The sequence below is a fragment of the Delphinapterus leucas genome, chromosome 16 (genome assembly GCF_059928025.1).
Source record: "Delphinapterus leucas isolate spDelLeu-1000000601 "Yukka" chromosome 16, BTC_Dleu_Yukka2, whole genome shotgun sequence".
NCBI lineage: Eukaryota > Metazoa > Chordata > Mammalia > Artiodactyla > Monodontidae > Delphinapterus > Delphinapterus leucas.
The window spans coordinates 41942356-41963365 of NC_143144.1; the positions used below are offsets into that span (position 1 = coordinate 41942356).

Here is a 21010-nt window from a genome sequence, read left to right on the forward strand (position 1 = left end):
ATATGAAGCTCTCAAAGGGGAAGGCAGGGAGGCAAGTAAATTGTAGATTTTTAATTTACAAGTTGAGATGGTTTTGGAAAAATAATTTTGGTTTAATTATTTATTCATAGATCTAAAAGGCTAGTTCAGTTTGCCAGAGCACAAGAGAATGCCAAGAGAAGTCAAAGCCATGGGGATGGACTAACATAAATCCATTCTAACTTCTGGAAAACAAGTGACATGGCGTAACACCATCACAAAGGATAGTATCAGCAGGAATAGGAGACCTGCGGTCTAATTCAGTTCTCTCTTTGGCTTCTAGAGTATCACTTACTAAGAATTTAGTGAAAAACAGTGAAATTCTACTCCTTTAATTAATTATCCATAAGCAGCAGGAAAGAAACAAAGGAAAGCTAACATAGAGTGATGCACCTTGTTGATTAAAAATTTGTGAACATGAATTCATTTTAATATGTTGAATCTTGAGTCATACTTACAAACCAATGGCTAATACACTACAAAACTTTACAAACATAAAATCTCATCTACTACAGAACTCCAAAACTAATGGAATTAATTTCTTCTCCCTTTTAGGTATTCCTTCCACAGAAATTCCTGAAACTGAGTAGTCATTGGAACTACACTTCTACACGTGTCATCAAAACATGACTGTTTTGTCAAAATGATGCAAGAAGCAATTTCGAACGAGATCAAGCTTATATTCTCTCAAAACACATTTTCAATTCTTTGTACTCCAAGTTACATAAAAAATAAGGAAGGCTGGACTCAATGTAATTTCTCTCAGCCCAATGTCATTAAACTCCCAATGTCTCCATGCTAGGAAAGGATACAGTATTTAAGTGCACTATTAAAAAATATCTCCAGTTCTAAAAGAAATGCTTTTTATTTTTAAAAGAGGGCTGATGCAGTGCCCTTTACTTAGCGGAGACCAGCCACTGACTTCCTTCCTTTACCAGCTTTCCAAGATGATACTAAGTGAGTTTTTGCCCTAATATTTTTGCCCCGGGTTTTACGAGGCTTCTCTTCTTTGTGCACCTTCATGTGCTGCCTAAGATGAGAGCTCTGGCTGAAGCATTTGCCACACTCACTGCACTGGTAGGGTTTCTCCCCTGTGTGGGTTCTCTGATGTTGAATGAGGTGGGAACTCTGGCTGAAACATCGGCCACATTCATCACACTGATAGGGTTTTTCTCCAGTATGAATTCTCTGGTGCTGAATGAGATTTGAGCTCTGTTTAAACCTTTCTCCACACTCATCACATTTGTAGGGCTTTTCCCCAGTATGGATCCGTCGATGCTGAATGAGATTAGAACTCTGAAAGAAACTTTTTCCACAATCAGCACATTTATGGGATTTCTTTCCAGTATGGATCTTCTGGTGTTGAAAAAGAGTTGAGCTCTGACTGAAACTCTTTTCACATTCGACACATTTATAAGGCTTCTCATCCAAGCTTCTTCTCAGTCTACTCAAGCTTGATTCAAAGCGAACAGTCATTCCCCATCTCTGCCGCTGCCGGCCTGTTTTGCGCTGGTTCTCATAGACTTTTCCTTGGCTCGAGCTCCGAGATATACCTCCCTTAGGTTTTCCTAACCGCATGGTGAAGAGCCAAATGTATTCTTAAGAGTCTACACTCTTCTTCTGAATGAATATTTCACTTCCTAGAGCTACACAGCTCAGAATTTTCTATGTGTAGAAAAAAAAAATAAAAAACAAATTATAGATGATTTGTTAATTATTCAACTTTAATATCTCTTCAGCCCATCAAAACTGCATCCATTTTTAAATTAAATATCATATATTAAGGCATTTATATGGAATCTGAAAATATTGGTATAGATGATCTTATTTACAAAGCAGAAAGACACAGACATAGAGAGAGAACAAACATGAATACAAGGGGGAAAGGGGGCGGGTGGGATGAATTGGGAGATTGGGATTGACATATATACACTACTGATACTATGTATAAAATACATAACTAATGAGAAACTACTGTATAGCACAAGGACTCTACTCAGTGTCTGTGGTGATCTAAATGGGAAGGAAATCCAAAAAAGAGGGGATATATGTATATATATATATTTGCTGTATATATTCATATGTATATATGTATTTGCTGTACAGTAGAAACTAACACAACATTGTAAAGCATCTATACTCCAATAAAAAAATTTTTTTAATGTATTCAATATATATAAAAACAAAGACGGGCTTCCCTGGTGGCGCAGTGGTTGAGAGTCCGCCTGCCGATGCAGGGGACACGGGTTCGTGCCCCGGTTTGGGAAGATCCCACATGCCACGGAGCGGCTGGGTCTGTAAGCCATGGCCACTGAGCCTGCGCGTCCGGAGCCTGTGCTCCGCAATGGGAGAGGCCACAACAGTGAGAGGCCCGCGTACCGCAAATAAATAAATAAAAATAATAATAAAAACAAAGACAATTCTGGCAAAAAATACTTGCAAAATAATTCTAATAATTCCAGAGTCCAAACATAATAAATATAACCAAATTTACCTTTGGAGTTTTTGTCTGTTGGGACAGGACAAAAAAAAAAAAAAAAAAAGAAAAAGTGATAATATGAAATCTAAATTTTTGTTGGACAATAACAAATGAGATTAAAAAGTGGAGACAATGTAATATCTTAATAGGAATAAAAGAACTCCAAAAAACAATCAAAATTTGGGTAATAGATTATCATTATATTTTAATATTTACTCCCATGTTAAACTTACACTCATGGGTGACTCATTATGGTGTCCAAATCAGAAAGAAATGACAAATCATACTACTTTGTTAACTATTTCTGTTTATCCTTGTTTGTTTAGCCATTCTACTTGCACAGCTTTAGAGAACAACTGAGTTCTAACTTTGTAGCATAAGTTGTTTTGAATGTAAGAACTACTCTATAAGGAGTGGAAAATTTCTGTGAATCTATTCAATAAATACTGGATGAGGAAAATGTCAATGAAGAGATATTTCACAATTATTTCCTCTAGATTCCAATGATCCAAGAAAGAGGGCAATTCTTTGAAAACTTGAAACGAGGAATTTTTTTTGAGAAAGAAAAATTTCAAAAGAACTTTTACTTGATAGTGTAATGAAACAGAATAAAAGGTGGTAGGTAAAACACAAGAAGAGGAGGAGAAGAAAGTAAGTTTACATGTAAGAATAGGATGGAATTTAAAAAATACCCACATGCTACAAAAATTCAAAATTTCAAATAAATTAATTTCATTTAATTACTTATAAGGTTACTTAAAATAATGGCCACAACCAAAGAAGCACAAAGTCCAAATGTGGGAAATGTCCAAATGTCCAAAGGTGACAATGTGGGAAAACCTAGGACTGCAAAGGTAATACAATTATTGGAACTAATTTCCACATCTTATTGTCAGCAAGTAGACTTTAAAATGGGAATAATTACCCTGGGTCTCTACACACAAGCTTACAAAGCAAATAACTGAAAACAAAAATTACATCATTGTTCTTGCCTTTCCATCATCTTATTGTATAATTGAGACTCCAGGCCTGACAGTGCTGAGACTTCGTGTATTTAAGTATATCTGCTGCAGTTAAGGTTAAGTATCAGAAGAAGCAAACTGCATACAACACAAAACTACAGAGAGAGCACTACTCATTTCTTAACTTTAGTAAATATTTATAGGACATCTGTTACAAGGAGGTATGTCAGGTACATGATGTTGGTGTTCAAAAATAGCTATAATGGTAATTATACACTGAAAAACACCCCATGTTTATTTTTTAACACTACAGAAGTCAGTTCTAGTAGGAAACTCAGAGACTATCTAAACCATCTAGAACCCTACAGATGAGGAAATCATACCAACAGGCAGTCTGGGTGCCAGTCACCGGGCTATCTTATTTAATTCTCAGAGCAGCTTTATGGGATTATCTTCATTTTACTTCCATTTCTAAGGAAAGGCAGGTATACTTTGGCCAGGTTCCCACCCCCTAGTAGCCTGACCCCTGAGCCTGTATTCTTAGTGGCACAACTGACTGCAGCCCCAACTTCCAACGCCAAGTCCAGCGCTCCGACTGGTGCTCAGCCTCATTTCACAGCAAGTGCGGGTATTAAGGAAAACTTGAGTGAAAGGAGCTGTTGGCCATGCGAATACGCCTCACTGGAATGTGCCTGCTTTCTCGTCCATAAAATGGGGATGACAATAAGGCCACTACATTATCATGGTGTTAGAAGTTTAAATGAATCTGTAAGTCGCTCAGAACAGCCCTGTGCTACCCAAGCGCTTGGTTCAATCTGTTTTATCCTGACACGCGACTGATGGAGGGCGTAAGGAATGCGGCTCACGATCCCGCGCCTGTCCTCCTCTGGCCTCAACTCGCCCGGGCTTCCGTTAAGGTCTCCGCTCTCCCGAGGCCTCTGGCTGCCGCTCCTCGCAGGCCGGGCCCGCCCCGCTCCCTCCGCCCCCGGCGCCAGCGACGGCAGAGCCCTCGCGGCAGCCGGGAGTTGAGGACCGAAGCCGCGCCCGGCAACCCGTTGCCCAGTCGGCACCGCCCCACTGCGGCCAGCTCGCGCTCCTGAGGCCCCGGCCCACTCACCGCTCCAGCCCGCCGCCGCCCTCGCTCGCTTGCCCCGCGCCCTTCGCGCCGCCGGAAGTGCAGGCCGAGCCGTTCTCCTGCGCCGCGCGGTCGCTCTAGGATCCTGGCGGAGTGACCCTCTATGCTCACGGGCCCAGCGGGAAAAAGCAACTTTTCGTTTCTTCCTGTCGTTTTGTTTTCCTCTCCTACCCCTGGAAGGCGTCCTGTGGCCCCCAGGACCACAAGACCTTTGAGATGGAGGAGCCACCCACAGGGCCGACGAGCTGCCGCCTGTGTGTCACGGCTTTTGAAACGCAACACCAGCCTATCCCACCCCGAGACTTCATTCTTTCTACAAATATTGTTTAATTATTAATTATATAGAGGTACTTTTGGAGAACCTAAACTGTTCCCGATAATTTTCATGAGTCAACTTATTTGATTATACCAAAAAGCCCTTACAAAATGGGAACGATCATACTCATTTTACAGGTAAGGAAACCAAGGCTTAGAGTAGAAGTTTGCTCGAGTTCACACAGTGTATAAGTGGATGGCCAAGGATTGGAATGGCTCCAAAGTCTCGTGATTTTCAACACACCCCCTTTTTTCTCTTTAGTAATGATCTCTCCTGGTTCTCATTTCTTACAGCCAACCTCCTCCTCCACCAACCTAACCTGTGCTGGGTCACCCCATCTCCTCTCTTCTCTCCAGGCCCTCGTTTGCCTGCAGAACTCCTTCAGTCTAATGGCTTCAGATACCATCTGTAGTCGCTGAAGACTCCCTAACTGGTAACTCCAGTCCAACCTTGGGATGCAAATATTACTGAACTCTAGACTTATATATCCAGTTAATTACTCAATGCCATTTGCACGTGTGATGGACATCCCGAACCTAACATACCCCCAGATGAACTTCTGATATTCACCTAACCTGTTCCTTCATCAGTCTTCATCCCGACAGTTGGCAATTGCAACTTTCCAATTGCTCAGGTCAAAAATCTTGATGTCACTGTTGTTTCTTTTTTCACCCCAAACCCAGATCCAAGCCATCTATAATTCTGTTGGCTGGATCTTCAAAATATATCCAGAATTGAGCCACTATCAACACCTCCACTGCTATAAGCTCCACCAAGCTGCTGTTATCTCCTGTCTGGATTATTGCATTGGATTCCTCACTGGTCTCCCTACGTCTACTCACAGCCCCAGAGTGATCTTCTTAAAACCCAAGTCAGATCATGTCATTCATTTTGTTCAAAATCCCCCAAAGTCTTCCCATGTTATTAGAACAAAAGCTCATGGCCTCACAGTGGCACACAAAGCTGTCATGATCTGTCTCTTGTTCTTTGTTATATCTGTAGTGCTAAGAACAGTGCTCAGAAGGTAGCAGGCACTCAGCAAGTATTTGTTGAATGAATGAATTTATAAGATGCTTCTTTACAAAGTGCTTTTACATCTATCCTCTGGTCATTCATCTTTATAGCCTTGCGAAGCAGGGATCCTCGTACCCGTCTTAAAGACACATGCAGTAAGGATGGAGAGGGACAAGAGATAGAAAAGGTTATGGGGTGGGGAGGGGAGGAAGAATAAAGGGTAAAAGGAAAAAAGAGAGGGAGAGAAAACAGGCAGGGTTTTATGCCCTCAGTTTATTCGTTAGTATAATAATAGCCAACACTTACTGAGTGCTTATTATGTTCTAGGCACTGTTTGAAGCAGTGGCAGTGCCTCATTCAGTATTCCTGTGGTATGTCTGCTCCTGAGCATTTGCTCTACCCTTCTTGGATTTAACATCCCTGCTTAATCCTGTGTGATTTTCATTGTCTTCTAGTGAACGATAGCCCATCCCACTGATGTTGACTTTACATGTGAGTAGCATTGACTAACTGCATGTGTGTGGACACAAAGTATAGCCCATCCCAGAAGAAGCTTTGGGTCACTGTGTTTCTGCCACCACTCTGTTCTTCCCCTCTGCCTCAAGAATAATATGTCCCACGTAGGGGCTGCGCCTTCAGCCTTCAGCCCAGGATGCGAAGACATGTGGAGCAGAGCCACGTAAGCCCACTTGGAGCCACCTGCAGTCACATGTAACAGGTCAGAGAAGTAAACACTCTTGTTATAGCCACTATTTTTGTTGTTATTTGTTACTACAGCAAAGCTAATATACCTTTCATAATCTTAAGAGATAGGAATTGTTATAATCCTCATATTACAGATGAGAAAATGGAGGCAAGTAACTTGCCTAAGGCCACGAGTGGCAGACAGTTTGGGTCCAGAGCCTATGCTCTTAACCTCTACCTAGCAGTATCTCTCAAATAGAATTCCAGGTTATTTTTAAACAAATTAAATTATTGAAATTGGTCACACTTGATATTTACAAAACAGAAAGCTGAAAGGGGGGAGGGAAAAGGAGGGAGGTACAGTCAGGGTAGCAAAGATAGGCTGTGTTCTCCTAATAGAACATCTTTCTGGGAAAACTGGGTCAAGAGAGGCCAGATCCCTTAGTGGCTGGGGTTCCTCTGGGAAACGGCTCGCAGTGGGGTCCAGTGTGTCCCTGAGCCCAGTTGTATTTGAAGGGCTCATTCTAGGAAGAAGAGGCTTCTGGGCTGAGAACAGTCTTGGCAAGACAGCTTCCTTTTACTATGGCTTTGTCCCTTGCACCCCACTCCCTTGCAGACAGACAGAGACACACACCAAGAAGCACTGTCTCAACAGGGAGCACTGCTGCCTTGGGTCTGCATTTGGCAACAATGCAAAAGAAGCCGGTCACATGTGTGGTCCAAGGGCCAAGTGCAGTAAGGAGCAGTCTATCTCCCATGAAGGGCCCCTGAACAAGGGTTCTGTCCACCAAGCCTGAGACTTTGCTTTCTGTTTCCTTTGGGTTCTCTGGGAAAGGAAACTCTGGGAATTCCCGTTCCTGAGTTTGCAGAAAACATCTCTGTTAAAAGCCCAGCCAGGAGGGAGCAGAGCCCCACCCGAATGCTGGGAGTCCAAGGTCAGCAGCTGGCTTTCTCCCAGACAATCACAGCTCATGGGGGCTAAATACAGCACTTGCACTTGCTGTTTTTACATTTGGAAAGGCTTGAGTCTGACTGCCTTTCCTGCCCGATCATGGCTGAGGGACTGAGGGGCAGGGAGGCTGCTGCCCAGCAGGGCACCTGACAAAAATACCCCACTGCTGCTTTGCAGCTGCAGGGCACCTGTGTCCTGCCCACATGGGCACATTGTGTATTGCCAGCTTCTCCACAGATCACCTGATCCGACAGGATAAGCCTCGTGCTTTGTTTCCCTAGGACTAAGGGGCCAGATGTATCCTGGGTGGACAAACGGCATTATTTTAACAGTGGGAAGGTCTTTAATCCATTTTCTGGTAAACATTCTAAGCAGGTAGCATATGGTTATCACCATGGGAAAAACAAGCTCTTTTTTGATTCCTTCTGGTAATTTGCTCTGGGCAAATCACCCTGTTTTTCCTGAGTTCAGATCTTTTGCAGTCATGTTGATTTTATCCTGTGTTTATGATTTTCCCTGGTTCTGGAGGCCTGACCTGGGAAGACCGTCCTGTTTTAGGAGAGGACACTCATCACAGGAATTCTTCACTTTATCTTTGGATAACATTTACTACCTGCGATACCAGTGAGTTAAGCAACATATGACAAATAATCTATGCTCTGTGGAGAGAGGCACATGGAACTCCCATACATACCATCAGGAAACCGCAGAGCCAAACAGAGAAAGTCTGAAATTGTGGTGTCAGGGTGAGCTGAATTAGCAGCTTTTCAAATTGCCTCTGAAAAGCAAGTAGTGTTGATAAAAAGTTTTGAAACGCCCCAGATGATTGCAGAAGTGCACAGGCATACCTTGTTTTACTGTGTTTTGCTTTATAGTGCTTCACAGGTATTGCATTTTTTGTTTGTTTGTTTTAATTGAAGGTTTGTGGCAACCCTGCATTGAATAAATCTATTGGTGCCATTTTCCCAATAACCTTTGCTCACTTTGCGTCTCTGTGTCACGTTTTGCTAATTCTCACTGTGGACAAAAAAAATGTAGCCAGCCATTTCAGTAAACAAGAAATGTTGGTGCTATCAAGACATCAGCCACTGCAGCTGCTCCAAGGGGTGCACCCTGAGGGCAGCTTAGGACGGAGAGAAACAGGATACTGGCCCTGGAGAGTTAAGATGCGTATCTAAGGAATAATTTTAATGAACCCAGACTCTTGCATCTTCCCATACACCAAAAGGCACTAAAATCCTTAACTTGAGACTTCCGCTTTTTGTGGTCAGCAGTCATGTTTTGGTGTTCAACTACATGTTTGGCTTTTTTTTTTTTAAGCAAAAACTCCTGCATATCTTGGTTCCTCCCCTACCTCTTTGGAACAGTTCCTCAGAGCTGTCTGACAGGCTGTCTCATGGGATATAGTTCTCAGTAAGGTCCCCAAATAAAACATAACTCACAAATTTTAGGTTGTGTTTCTTTTTTCAGTTGACATCACAATTTTCAAGCCTTTCATTATTATTATATTTGTTATGGTGATCTGTGGTCAATAATCTTTGATGTTTCTATTGCAAAAAGATTACAACTTGGCTCAGATGATTGTTAGCATTTTTTAGCAATAAAGTATTTTAAAATTAAGGTACGTACATTGTTTTTTTAGACATAATGCTATTGTACACTTAATAGACTATAGTAGGGCATAAATGTAACTTTTATGTGCACTGGGAAACCAATCTGTGTGACTCACTTCATTGTGATATTTGCTTTATTGCAGTGGCCTGGAACCAACCCTGCAACATCTCTGAGGTATGTCTGTACATTCTCCCCTTTTTGTACAACTTGTTAGTGATTTCTTAGCTATGTTATTCAGAAGTTAGTTTTGATAATTCTATTTCACAAGTGACACGTATCGAGATAGGCCTTAAATGAAGTAATATTGTAACAACTGAAAGAAAACAAAACAAAACAAAAAACCCCAAAAGCAAAACTGGGGATGTTTACAGAGGGTTTCTTCATCTGATGGCTTTGCATGTGCCAAGCCCTGTCTGCTCCAGGGCTGGCAGGCCTCTTCAGGCTAGAATGTCACACACACTCTCTTAGGCAAGTCAGGCTCAGCCTTGGGCCTCCTCCCAGGGATCTTCACCATCTCTCTGCCCTGCTGGTCCCCTGACCATCCAGGGTGTGTGGCCTGCTTCTCCCAGGTCTTGTCTGAGACCCCTGAACACAGAGCACAGCATGGCTCTGTCTTTGTCCCTCTAGGGCTGAGCACAGGTCTGGCACAAGGCGGTCCCTCAATTACTGCTGAACAATGGACAACAGTTGTGCTTGACCTGAGCTTATAAATACGGTCTGGGAGCTATTTCACTATTTTACTGAGGATCCCTGTTTGAGTCGTTCTCTACCCTCTCCTAGACCCTGTCACCTTGCCCCGCCCCCAGCCCTGCAAGATTCCCGGGGTCCTCCTGATGCTGGGACTCTGCGATTCGGGGTGACCCTTGTGCTTGTTGTCCAGGCTGTCCACAGACCCCCACCAATGACTCCTCCTCTGGGCCCTGCAGCTGCCTCTGTCCTCAGGCCCCACACCAGCCCCAAGAATGTGCACGGAAAGGAAGGAGTCATGTCAGTGTCATGAGCCGCGGGCTGTGGCTCAGCTTTGGCTCTCCTGCCAAACTTGGCCACGCGGCCTGTGGGACAGGAGTGTCAGAGGTTAGAGCAGAGGGTCAGGGTGGACACACACAAGCAAAAAATAAAGCTTGGACCTAACTCCTTCAGTTCAATACAGCACACCTTTATTGAGTACCCAGGAAACTATGCTGTCAAAGGCAAGCAGAGACAGCAGAAACTACAGCAGGCCCTCCCCTGGGCGTCTCTGTGCCTGCCTCTGTGCAGATGGCGCCAGCTCGGGGCAATCCTGTTGCGAAGTTCACCCTGAACGGTGGGTTCCATTGGCACGGCTGCTCCCAGGCTCTGTTCTTTATGGGCGCTGCACAAGGCACCGAGGGAATCTCCCTCATATTGAATTTCTGTATTTGGGAGACTTTATACTTTTTCCCTTTAAATCCGCTATCCATGGGCCCCAGTGGGAGAATTTGGTCTCCAGTTTGCTCTGTTTTGGGACAAACACCTCACATGACCAATGTAAACTGTTACACAATTTTTGCAAATGCCTTCTTATTCATTCCAGATGTTTTCCATCAGCTGACAAACCCAGATTGTTCTGCATCTGGCCCCAGGGAATTCAAAGCCCTTTCTCCTCAAACAGACATTTTTCCCTTGGTGGCCCTTTGATGGGAAGTATTGAGAGGGGAGGAATGCACACCCAGGGAGGGCAGGAGGCACACAGGTGTCCGAGGAGAGCGGCAACGGGGCAGAGCAGACCGCGGCCTTCCTGAGCCACTGCCGGCGGTCCCTGGACAGCTCCTGGACCCGCACGCACCCTGGCAGCATCCTTTACAATGCCACGTGGGTCACCTCCTCAATGTGATCAAATTGACTTGTTTCTGGCAGCGAGCTCCTTGTAAGAATCCCTTCGGGTCTTGCTGAGGAAGCTCAGGGTGAGTGTTGCAGAGAGAAGATGGGCTGCCGGCGGTCTTACTTCCAGTCTGACCCCTGCTGCTGGGGCACGGGGCTATGTGAGGCTCATGGAGTGACATCAGAGGCTCGAGGGCCAGGGACGCCATGGTGAAGGGATGGCTGGGAGCATGGCACACCCCATACCTGCTGGCAGCCCTTGCTTTACCCAGCGGAGTTTCTGAGTGGCAGCATGAGACGAGGGCAGACGGGGGCCGAGTGGCTCACGTGTTTGATGAGGATAAGGGCTGTGGTTCTGGGCTGGGCACTGGGAGAGCACATGGAGCCCACGCCCTGGAAACAAGGTCATGTCCTGCTCTCCTGAGCAGGAGACGTGTGGAGTGAACAGAACTGGCCATGCTATGCAGCTACATAAGTGGCCCATGTCACAGCTTCAGGGCTGCTCACGGCCCAGGCCAGTCTCACACGCAGACCCCACCCAGCAAGTTCCTGGCTCCTCAGGCTTAGGTCTGGGCACTGTGAGTGCTCACCTTGGAGCCAAGAGCCAGGCACATGGGACTCATGCTACCTAGGCAGGTGGACAGGTAGAAACACGGGTGCTGGATTCCTCAGCCAGAGTGACCAATGTGTGTGACAATCAGGGCCCGGCCACCAGCGCTCAGAGTGCGCTGGCTGCTGGGGGCTTCGGAAGAGGCAGGTGCTGGTGGGCTACTTGGCCTCCACCAGCTGCTCCAGGCGCTGTAGCATCGTCAGACGCAGGGCTTGGAACCTGGAGGGAGACACAGCCAAGAGGACTCACTGCTACTGGAGGGGACAGGGAGGGGGCGAGCAAGGGAGCACATAGATGCTGGGCCCGGAGACCCACGGCTCCTGCCCAGCTGATTAGTGGCCACTATGTCTCCTCTGCCAGGAGAGGGAGAAGCCAGGCCCACATCCCACAAGACCACTGGCTTTGAGGAGCAGTCAAACAGGGCTGCAGACCGTGTCAAGCTTCAAAGCAGAGTGATCTTTCTATTCCAAAGATTCTCCAGTACAAGATATGGGGACATATGTATATGCATAGCTGATTCACTTTGTTATAAGGCAGAAACTAACACACCATTGTAAAGCAATTATACCCCAATAAAGATGTAAAAATAAAGATGTTAAAAAAAAGATTCTCCAGTACAGACAGGAGTGTGCTGGAGTATACAGGGTGGCAAAGTAGGGATCAGGAAGCCTGCGTTCAAGCCCTGGCTCTGCAGTCACGTGGTGCTGCCTCCTTATCGCAGGCCGCTGTTTCCTCTCTACATTGAACAGGCTGACCAGGTGACCCTCAAGTCCTTTCTAGCCACGGTGACACTGCTGACTGCATGTAGACTGTATCCTCTGATCGAGGTCTCTGCTGACTGCCTGAATGGGGCCTGACTGCACACATAGAAGCCTTTCTAAGAATCATTCACCCAGATGCCAGAATCGGAACCAGTCCCCTGACCGCGGGCCTTCACAGCAGCCTCTCTCCTTCCCTTCCTAAGAGGGACTCTGGGACCGAGCTTCCCCTGCAGAGGGAGAGACAGATCATTGGGATGTGCAACCTGGCTGACCTCACACAGCCGGGCCCTGAGGTAGCTTCCCCAGGAGCCAGCAGGTAACACCTGCTCACCTTTCCATTGAACTGGTCCCCTGCACCTGCAAACATCAGCTGGTGCAGGCAGTTCCAATAACTGCTGCTTTGGGGCAGGCCTAGAATTCCGGCTAGCGCGAAAGGCCCAGGCGAGGCTGAAGGTGCACAAGCAGGCCCCCTCTCGGTTGCTCCTCCAGAGCAATGTCACCAGCAGAACACACAGCCCTGGTCCAGGGCCCACCCGTGCTCCTGCCTGACTCTCCTGGGCATCTTTCAGCAGCTTGTGCCTGTCCTGTGCTGGCGAGATTGCCGAGGCTAGATGAGTGGTCTGGGCTGCATCCCCCTATTCTGGCAGGCTGTCACCCCGGCTTGGTGTCAGTGTTGAGCAAGGGGTCAGAGGGCGGTGCTGGGGAGCCAGGGTTAGCAGGTGTCCCCGAGCTGCGTGAGGACACCTGGCACACCTGGAGGAGAGAGGTCTCCCAGCCGCGGGACTGAGTGCTCTGCCCTGCAGACTTGCCCTGACGTTCAGTACCCACGACTGGCTCTTTAAGTGCTGCTTACTTCATGGTCAGTTTGATTATTTCTCTTTCCTCCTCTTCTTTTAATTTTTCAACAAAACTGTCCAGCACCGGCATTTCAAACTTAATGTACTGAGCGACCTAGAAAATCCAAGAACATTTTAATGTGTTTTAAATTAGAAGCCAAAAGTGTGTTTTCTTTTCCTCGTGGCTTCCATAGTGGCCGATTCAGCAGTGTTAAATCCAAGGAAGGGGCTGTCCTGCTTTCCTCCCGCACCCAGCACTGCTCTGTGTGTACCAGGATGGGAGGATGGAGCCCATTCTTACCTCAAAGGCAACTAGGATCCCTGGGAGGAAAGATTAAGCTGAATTTTAGGAAAAGCATTCAATAGTGAGCGGAGTCACACTGGGTGTTCTCTGGGGGTGGCGTGGAGACGGTGGGAATGCCATTGTTTTTAACAATGGAATGAAACTACACTAGTCTGAATGGCTCAAGGGATACAGGGTCACTGGGCCTTCTCCTTGGGGTCCACACCCTATAGGCCTTTTCTGTGCAGGGAGTTTGGAAATGTGCCCATTGCCCAGCCAGGACTCAGGCTGTCCTGAGACACAGACCTCCATAGGGTCCCTTCCATAAGCCCTAGTTAGGCCCTAGCTAAGGAGCTCCTGTTGTGGGTCTTTAATGCAATGACAACAAACTACGCTCCAATGAAGGAAAAGATTCTATCTGTCTGAGGCGGAAAGGCCAGGCCATGGTTTTCTAAGACCCAACTTCTTATCTCCCCTGAGCCAGCTGATACATCTGGTGGTGGCTGACAGGAAGAAGAAGGGCTGAAACCAATACTGTACTGGTCCTTCAGAACGGCCATGGGGGCCCTGGAAGCATCGCCCAAGAGGGCTCTGCCCAAGGTCACCTTAAGAGCCCTTGGGGGTCCGCCATGCTGTCCCCCAGCCCCTAACTCAGGAGCAGGCCTCCCCGAGCCTCAGCCCTCACTCACTTCGTGGGGGACTTCCTCGCCCAAGTCAGCTTCCATCAGGAATATCCTGGCGATCTTCTCACAGGGCCCGTGCAGGATTCTGGAAATCAGCGGGTACTCAGAGTCTTTTAATTTTGTCCTCTCTGAAAAAGAAAGCGGTGAACAAAATTCACGGCATCTCTGCCTCTCTTTGTTCCAGGACAGGAACGTAATGGAAGACAGGTGTCCAGGGGGCCTGGCGACACTGCCAGGTGTTGTGTGGTGGACACTGCCCTGATGATGTGTGATCATGTCCTTCAGTGAAGGCCCAGCTCCGAGAGGAACAGTGGCTGAAGGAGCGGGGGATGGGGAAGTGGACCTGGGGAGGCCAGGCCTGCTCAGTTATCAGACCTGCGCCGTGCAGCACTGGACACAGGGCCATGCAGTACAAGTTCTGCAACAGCGGTTCTCAGTGGGCGAGGGGCTTCTGTTCCACCTTGAAGACCCAGATGCACATTCCTCCCCACTCCCTGCTGAACCTGCTGGAGAGAGTGGCTTACCATGTGGTTTTGGTGGGATTCTGAAAGGGATGACAATGTGCCTGGATTTGGGCCTGAGAGGGGTGCTCGTGGTGGGGGCATAGCATGTCCTGAGGCCAGGAGGGCACCTGCCCCGTGCCCTCTGCACAAGCCAGCCCAGCCCTCAGAGAAGGAGCACAGCTGGTGAGCTTGCCAAATGGACAGGGACTTTTGTTTTTATGATCAGGAAGCAAAGGCAGACACTTACCCCCAGACTCGTGAACGATGTAGAGTGCAAACTCACTGGGACCATTTTCCACCTGCACAGGTAGTAACAGGAAGTCAGACCACGGCTTTTCCAGACAGGAGAGACAGAAAGGGACCCCTGGTAGTAACCACATCCTCAGTGCCACACACACAAATCCCCAGGGACCCTCCCCTCTCTCTGCTTAAATTCCCAGAGATGCCAGCTCAGCTGAGGAAACCTTGGTCATCCTTCTAGCCAGGAGCCATGGCTTTCTCCAGCCGCCTCCCCCAACCAAACAGCAAACCACCAGCAACTGGGGCAGGGCCGTCTGTGGCCAGACTTACTCGGAACTTGTTCAGCAGCAGGGTGAGCACCTGCAGGGTGGTCATGGTGCTGTTGACTCTCACGTTGGTCGTGGACCCATAGGCGGGAGTAAACACGGAGGTCTGTACAGGAAGGGGGAGGCAGTTCAGGGCAAGTCCAGAGGAGACACGGGGCTGACATCACGCAGGGTCTGGGCATACTGTCGGCCAGATGGTGCTGAGCAGGCTGGAGCAGCAGGCGAACCTGGGCTTCGGGAACACCTGCGTCTATCCATCCACAAAGATCCACACACAAGCTGTGCCCAGATCTGGGCACGCGCAGGGAAGCTGTAATAACTCCCATCTTACAGAGGCCTCTAAGAAAGATGCCTACAAAGCTATAAGGTCCAGCTCTCTGGATTCCAGGGACCAGGGCCGTAGAAGTAGCTCACAAGGGGTTGGGGGAACCAGTCTCTCCTTCACTCTTTCTATTGATCAAATCACCAAATGCCTGCTGATCCTAAGGCTGAACATTCTCAAATCTGTCCACTCCTCTCCATTCTCCCAGTGGTGCCTGAGGTGAGGCCCTCCGCTTATATTGCATCAGCTTCTCAACTCTCCCCTTCCAGTCTCCGCCCTTTCAATCCATTACCCACACTGTTGGCCAGAGGAACAACCTTTCAGAAATCCTGCAACTCAAAGTGTGTTCTGGACCAGCTGTGTCAGCATACAGTCTCAGGCCCCCCCCCAGTCCAGACTCCTGGATCAAAATCTGCATTTGAGGGCTTCCCCGGTGGCGCAGTGGTTGAGAGTCCGCCTGCCGATGCAGGGGACATGGGTTCGTGCCCCGGTCCTGGAAGATCCCACATGCCGCGGAGCGGCTGGGCCCGTGAGCCACGGCCGCTGAGCCTGCGCGTCCAGAGCCTGTGCTGCGCAACGGGAGAGGCCACAACAGTGAGAGGCCCGCGTACCGCAAAAAAAAAAAAAAAATCTGCATTTGAGGAAAATGCCCCGTGATGCTATCTGTAGGGTACACTTTGAGAAGTACTGTCTTACACCATGTCCCACAGCCTAGACAGTGCCATCCGTGGCTCCTCTCATGTTATGCACATATGATACATGGTTCCCTCCCAAGTACCCTGTGCTCTAGCCACATGGCTTCTGCACAGTTATGGGGGCCCGTGACATTCTCACAGGTATCTTGCCTTTGTTTATGAGACACCATCCATGAAAGTCAAACCGGGGCATTGTCTGAGGCTTATTGAGTCCTCAATGATCACTAGCTAGGTAGTAAACCTGCTAAACACTTTATATATAATCTTTGATTTAATTCTCACAACAGCCCTTAAAAGTACCTGTCACTAGTCCCGTTTTCTTAGGAAAGACATGGAAGCTTGGACAGATTAAGTGGCTTGTCAGCATCACCCATCTAGAAAGGGCAGAGCTGCCCCAAACCCCATGCTTCACCACTGTGGCACAGGGGCCTCCCTGCGTGTCTGACTTCCGTGTGGGTAAGCTCCTCCTTGCTTTCCAAATTCCAATTCACACACTCCTCCCGTATGGCCCTAGCTCTGCTTTTCCCAGTAGGGGCTCGGGGTGCGCGAGGGACTTGTTCAGCGTCCGCAGCTGGTCCCCAAGTACCAGAGCCAGACTCAAACTTGGACCTGCCTTCTGCACAGTGAAATGTAGAATGTCTCTGGGTGATACAGAAAGCCAGCCTAGGTTTTCAGTTTCTAAGAAATATGGAACACAGTAGCCAGGCTATTTCTAGGAGAAGAAAGGTCATGTCAATAAGACATTGTTAGTGTTTCTTCTGCCTGAAGTTTTTTCTCAAGAAGATACCAACCAACTCCAAGTAGGAACAAGGGTACCGTGGCTGTTTTCCCATCTCTAACCACAGTGGTTTTCCCGTCACAGAACACATTTGAATCTAACAGGCCAGGGCAAAACAGTGCAAACAAGTACTAAGTTTTACCCAGTCTGGAAATCAAGCCAACATTGCTGTGAATAAGAACGCTTTTGGAAAATAATTGAGTGAAGCAATAGGGCACAGTTCTAAGAAATAAAACCTGGAATAACAACCCCAGGAAGTTAATTCTAGGAATTTTTTTTTTTTTAATTGTTGCCTGTGGCTCAAGTACTTTGTTGCCTGATTTCTAGGGACACTGATTCTGAATGCATGTAGCGCAGGGCGAAAAAGAGGGAGCCCCTTACTCATCCAGGAGATGTGAATCAACTGTCCAACATGCCTAAGACACTAGTTCCTGTCCTGACAGGTACTCAATTTGCCTGGAAGAATGGGTCTACATTTCGGCGCAGGTAAATCTGTGACTGGGGGAAAATCTGCCCTTACTGGGGCCTGAATGGGTAGTGTATCGAGTGTTGGGCTGGCTGGCTGAGGAGCCCTTCTTGGCAGGATGGCTCCCATGGACGTGAAAGGCTGTGATGAAAGCCCTCACTGTTCATTTGTTCATTTCAAAGGCTACAGAGTGCTCAGACATCTCCACGTCCCTGTGACATTTCGAATGACTAACGTAAGATTTAATGTGCCCAACACCCCTCTTAGAGATGACTCCTTTAGAGTAGAGGTGAATGTACTGAAGACAAACCCCGCTATTTGGTACCTTGAGTCATGGAGCAAAAAGCTCCTTTTTAGGAATGTAGAACTAGAAAGAGCCTAAACCCGTGCAAATAGTCTTTCTAAATTTTTGAGTAATCCCTTAAAATAGCATATCAATATATATTCAAATACTAGCACATGGTACTTAACACTTTAAGGACAAAACCCCTTTGGAACAAGATTTAAAGGATACCCAAGTCAGATGGTGGGTTCTTTGGCTAATCTAGACATTCTTAATCTCTGTTTAACTTCAGCCCTGCCTCCCCCTCCCTCTCTCAGGAAACTACTCTCAAATAGTCCTGGGTCTTCCTGGATTTAGTAAAGATAACCTATTGTCCCTCATTAACACTCACTGCAAACCTAGCAGGGAGTGGAGGGAGGTCCTGATGGTGAAGCAGGGTCCTTTCAGCTGCCTTGCTGAATTCTTCATCCCGAAGTGCAGGGCACCCCAAGAGTGGCTTGAATGGCTCCCAGCAGACCTCACCTGGGGGACTGTCCTTCAGATCTGACCCTGAGACCTCCCTTTGCCCAGGCTCCCCTTCCCCTCCCATGAGTCATCACCTGTCAAGAAGGCAGATACTTAACCTAAAAACCTTGGCTTTCAGTTTCCCAGTGCTGCAGGATGTGGCTCTGTGACCAGGACACTCCCCATCTCACACTGCCACTCGTGCCATTTATAGTATAGTAATCAACTTCTCCTTTTACAGTTTGGTTTGTTTACGGAATGATGTCATCTGGGGAAGGAGCTCTTTTTCCTGAGGTCAATACAATACTTGGACAAAAGGCTAATTGCTGGGAATAAGGAGAAGTGTGGGTTCTCTGGGACACAGACACACGTGCTCCTGGGCACACCTCAACCTAGTTGCCTTTATCTACCAAGTGAAAGTGACAGTAGGGGACAGGACATTCCCATATCAACTGAGCTTGGGTGGAAACCTCACCTGATTAAAAGTGAATTTGGCATCACTTTCCAAATATCCACGCAACTTTTGAGAATGAATTGACAGTGAGTGTGTGATGGAAAAAATACAGGCTTTGGGGCCATGAAGTGGAATGATATTTTGATGTGACTTTGGGCGAGACAGTTCTCCTCCTGAGCCTGTTCCTCCATTGGGACAGGGGCATGACCACATCTGCACACAGGGCCATGGTGAAGGTGAATTCTGACATGACCGCCACGGAGCCCGGCCTACAGAAGGCCCAGTGGTTACACCCGTGCTTGGGGCTGTTCCCTGTGGCCTCAGCTTCAGGGCCCAGGGGAGAGGCCGGGCTGGGACATCACCTTGTGGTTGTAAAAGTGCCCGTTGATAGAGAACCGATGTCGCCGGATCCTCTGGGCCTCACCAGGGGCGCGGCACCTGGGCCGCCTCTGGATCACACAGGCTGCGTCGCTCTTGGTCCGCATAAGCTGTGGGGTCTCCTCGTCCTCCTCCATGGGCTCTGTGGTGAGAAGTGGATGAGGGGGTCAGGCTGGGGTGAGGGCGGTGGTGACAGAACTGCTCTCGTGGTGGTCCTGAGTGTGGAGCGTGGCTCCCTGTAGCACTGAACTGCAGCAGACGGCAATGTGACCACTGTCCCTGTGTCGGAGGCTGGGGTCCAGCCTGCGTGATGCCCACTTTGCAGATGGGAAAGGTGACCCCCAGAGGATAACCTGTGTCACCATGCCACATGGCCATAAGTCTCTGGGCCTCCGTCTCCAGGGATCCAGAGCAGGACTTTGACAGCCCCAGCCCTGTCCTCTGGCACAAGCCCTTCACTGAGTGCAAGGGGAGAGCGCAGAGAGGACAGACACACAGGTATGCATCCCGGCGTGTGGGGAAGAGGTCCCAGATGCCCGCAAGGCCAGGAGGCAGCCGTACCCTCTGCTGATGTTCTCTCCTTTCTATAAGGGTGCATGTTGCAGGGACTCAGGCAAACGACATCACCTCTGCAAGCCTCTGATTCCTTTTCCCTAGGTGAGGAGTCGATAAGAAAGCCTCTCCCGGGTCGAGGAGGGATTTAGCAGGGGCTGCTGCTGAAGGGAAACAGGCCATTCTTTGCTACTCCACAAAGCTGATATTCAGAGACGGTGGTCATGAGCCAACCCCTCCCTTCCTTCCCACCCCAGATGAGCAGGACAGGGTCCTGGGCAGCTCGAGGCCCCCCTGACCTGAGCTGTGTCTGGAACTCTCCTCCCTGGGTCCGGCCTGAGCGCTTGGTTCTTGGGCAGTGACTCTGCCATCCTGAAGAGGTGGCTCCTTTCTGAAAAGAGACAACCGTGGTGCTCAGAGGGCTGCAGGCAGAGAAAAGTAGCTCAGGTCAAAGAGAAGAGGCTGGCTGCCTTTGTGGACAGGACACAGGCAAGAATCAGGGCAGGCAGAGTGGAGGCCAGGATTTCATATTAAGTCAACGTAAAAGATTAAAAGAAAAGCAAAGGATCGCCCCAGTGTCTGCTGGAAGGAGAGGGAGTCTGTCCTGAAGACCCAGTGTACTGTACTAGGCGCCGTTGCAGGGACACAGGGACACACACAGTGCCCGGGTGCTGCTGGGGGCTGGGCTGAGGCAGCTGGCATCTGCGGCCGCATGCCGAGGGGGCTCTCTGGGCTGCCCTCAGGCCTGCGGGGGTCGGGCAGCAGCAACCTCGAGGGGGCCAACCTCCAGGCCTCTGAGCAGGGTGGTCTCCAAGCCAGGGTAGCTGGTGGTGGGCTGGGGAAGGAATGGGCGTGATGGGAAGTAGCCACACGGTGAGGAGGAACCTGCAAGGAGCAGACAGAGCATCCAAGCCAATGCTGAGAGGCCTCTGCAGGCCCTTGTCTGAGACTGCTCGTGTGTCCACTTTTACGCTCCTTTCTAAGGAGCCCATCCAAACTCTAAGCTCTAAGTCTGTGCGGCTCAAAATTTGCTATGAGTGACCAGGGACACCTGGGGATGCCCCAGGGCCGTCAATGTGTTAAGGGCTCTCAGAGAAGCAACTTTACTTCAATTTCTGAAGGGGAAAATGTTTTGAATTTCTGACTCTTAGAAGGATTTATTACATGCAGAAGCAAGCAAAATGCAGCAGCAAACTGCCCGTCTATGCGGTGGGGTGGGAAGAGGCAAACGTCCACTAAAACGATAAGGCAGGTAGAAAGCCATTTCATCCTGATCGAAACATTCTTCTGATCGTTAAATAAATCTGATATTAAATTCTGATA

The 21010-nt window shown here is 48.4% G+C and overlaps 2 protein-coding genes and 1 pseudogene across 4 annotated transcripts in view; 1 reads left to right on the forward strand and 2 right to left on the reverse strand.

Annotated features, from left to right (window-relative positions):
- Positions 1 to 334: 334 nt before the first annotated feature.
- On the reverse strand, positions 335 to 4686 carry ZNF22 (zinc finger protein 22). Its single transcript, XM_022569479.3, has 2 exons — positions 4577 to 4686; positions 335 to 1683 (listed from the first exon to the last, which is right to left on the reverse strand). Exon 2 carries the CDS (start codon positions 1594 to 1596, stop codon positions 919 to 921), a length of 678 nt encoding a protein of 225 aa, XP_022425187.1. The 5' UTR covers positions 1597 to 1683; positions 4577 to 4686; the 3' UTR covers positions 335 to 918.
- On the forward strand, positions 3854 to 4974 carry LOC149747266 (uncharacterized; annotated as a pseudogene).
- A 5315-nt stretch (positions 4975 to 10289) lies between these two features.
- RASSF4 (Ras association domain family member 4) overlaps positions 10290 to 21010 on the reverse strand; it is a 34418-nt gene continuing 23697 nt past the window's right edge. For 2 of the 3 annotated variants that reach the window (XM_022569474.3, XM_022569475.3), the window contains exons 5-11: positions 19987 to 20078; positions 19120 to 19277; positions 15260 to 15361; positions 14937 to 14988; positions 14193 to 14314; positions 13238 to 13335; positions 10290 to 11842 (exon numbers count right to left, since the gene is read on the reverse strand). In XM_022569474.3, coding sequence (XP_022425182.2) covers positions 11782 to 11842; positions 13238 to 13335; positions 14193 to 14314; positions 14937 to 14988; positions 15260 to 15361; positions 19120 to 19277; positions 19987 to 20078 — 685 coding nt within the window. In that variant the 3' untranslated portion in view covers positions 10290 to 11781. The remainder of the gene's footprint in view (positions 11843 to 13237; positions 13336 to 14192; positions 14315 to 14936; positions 14989 to 15259; positions 15362 to 19119; positions 19278 to 19986; positions 20079 to 21010) is intronic. The other variant, XM_022569476.3, reaches the window with a different exon arrangement.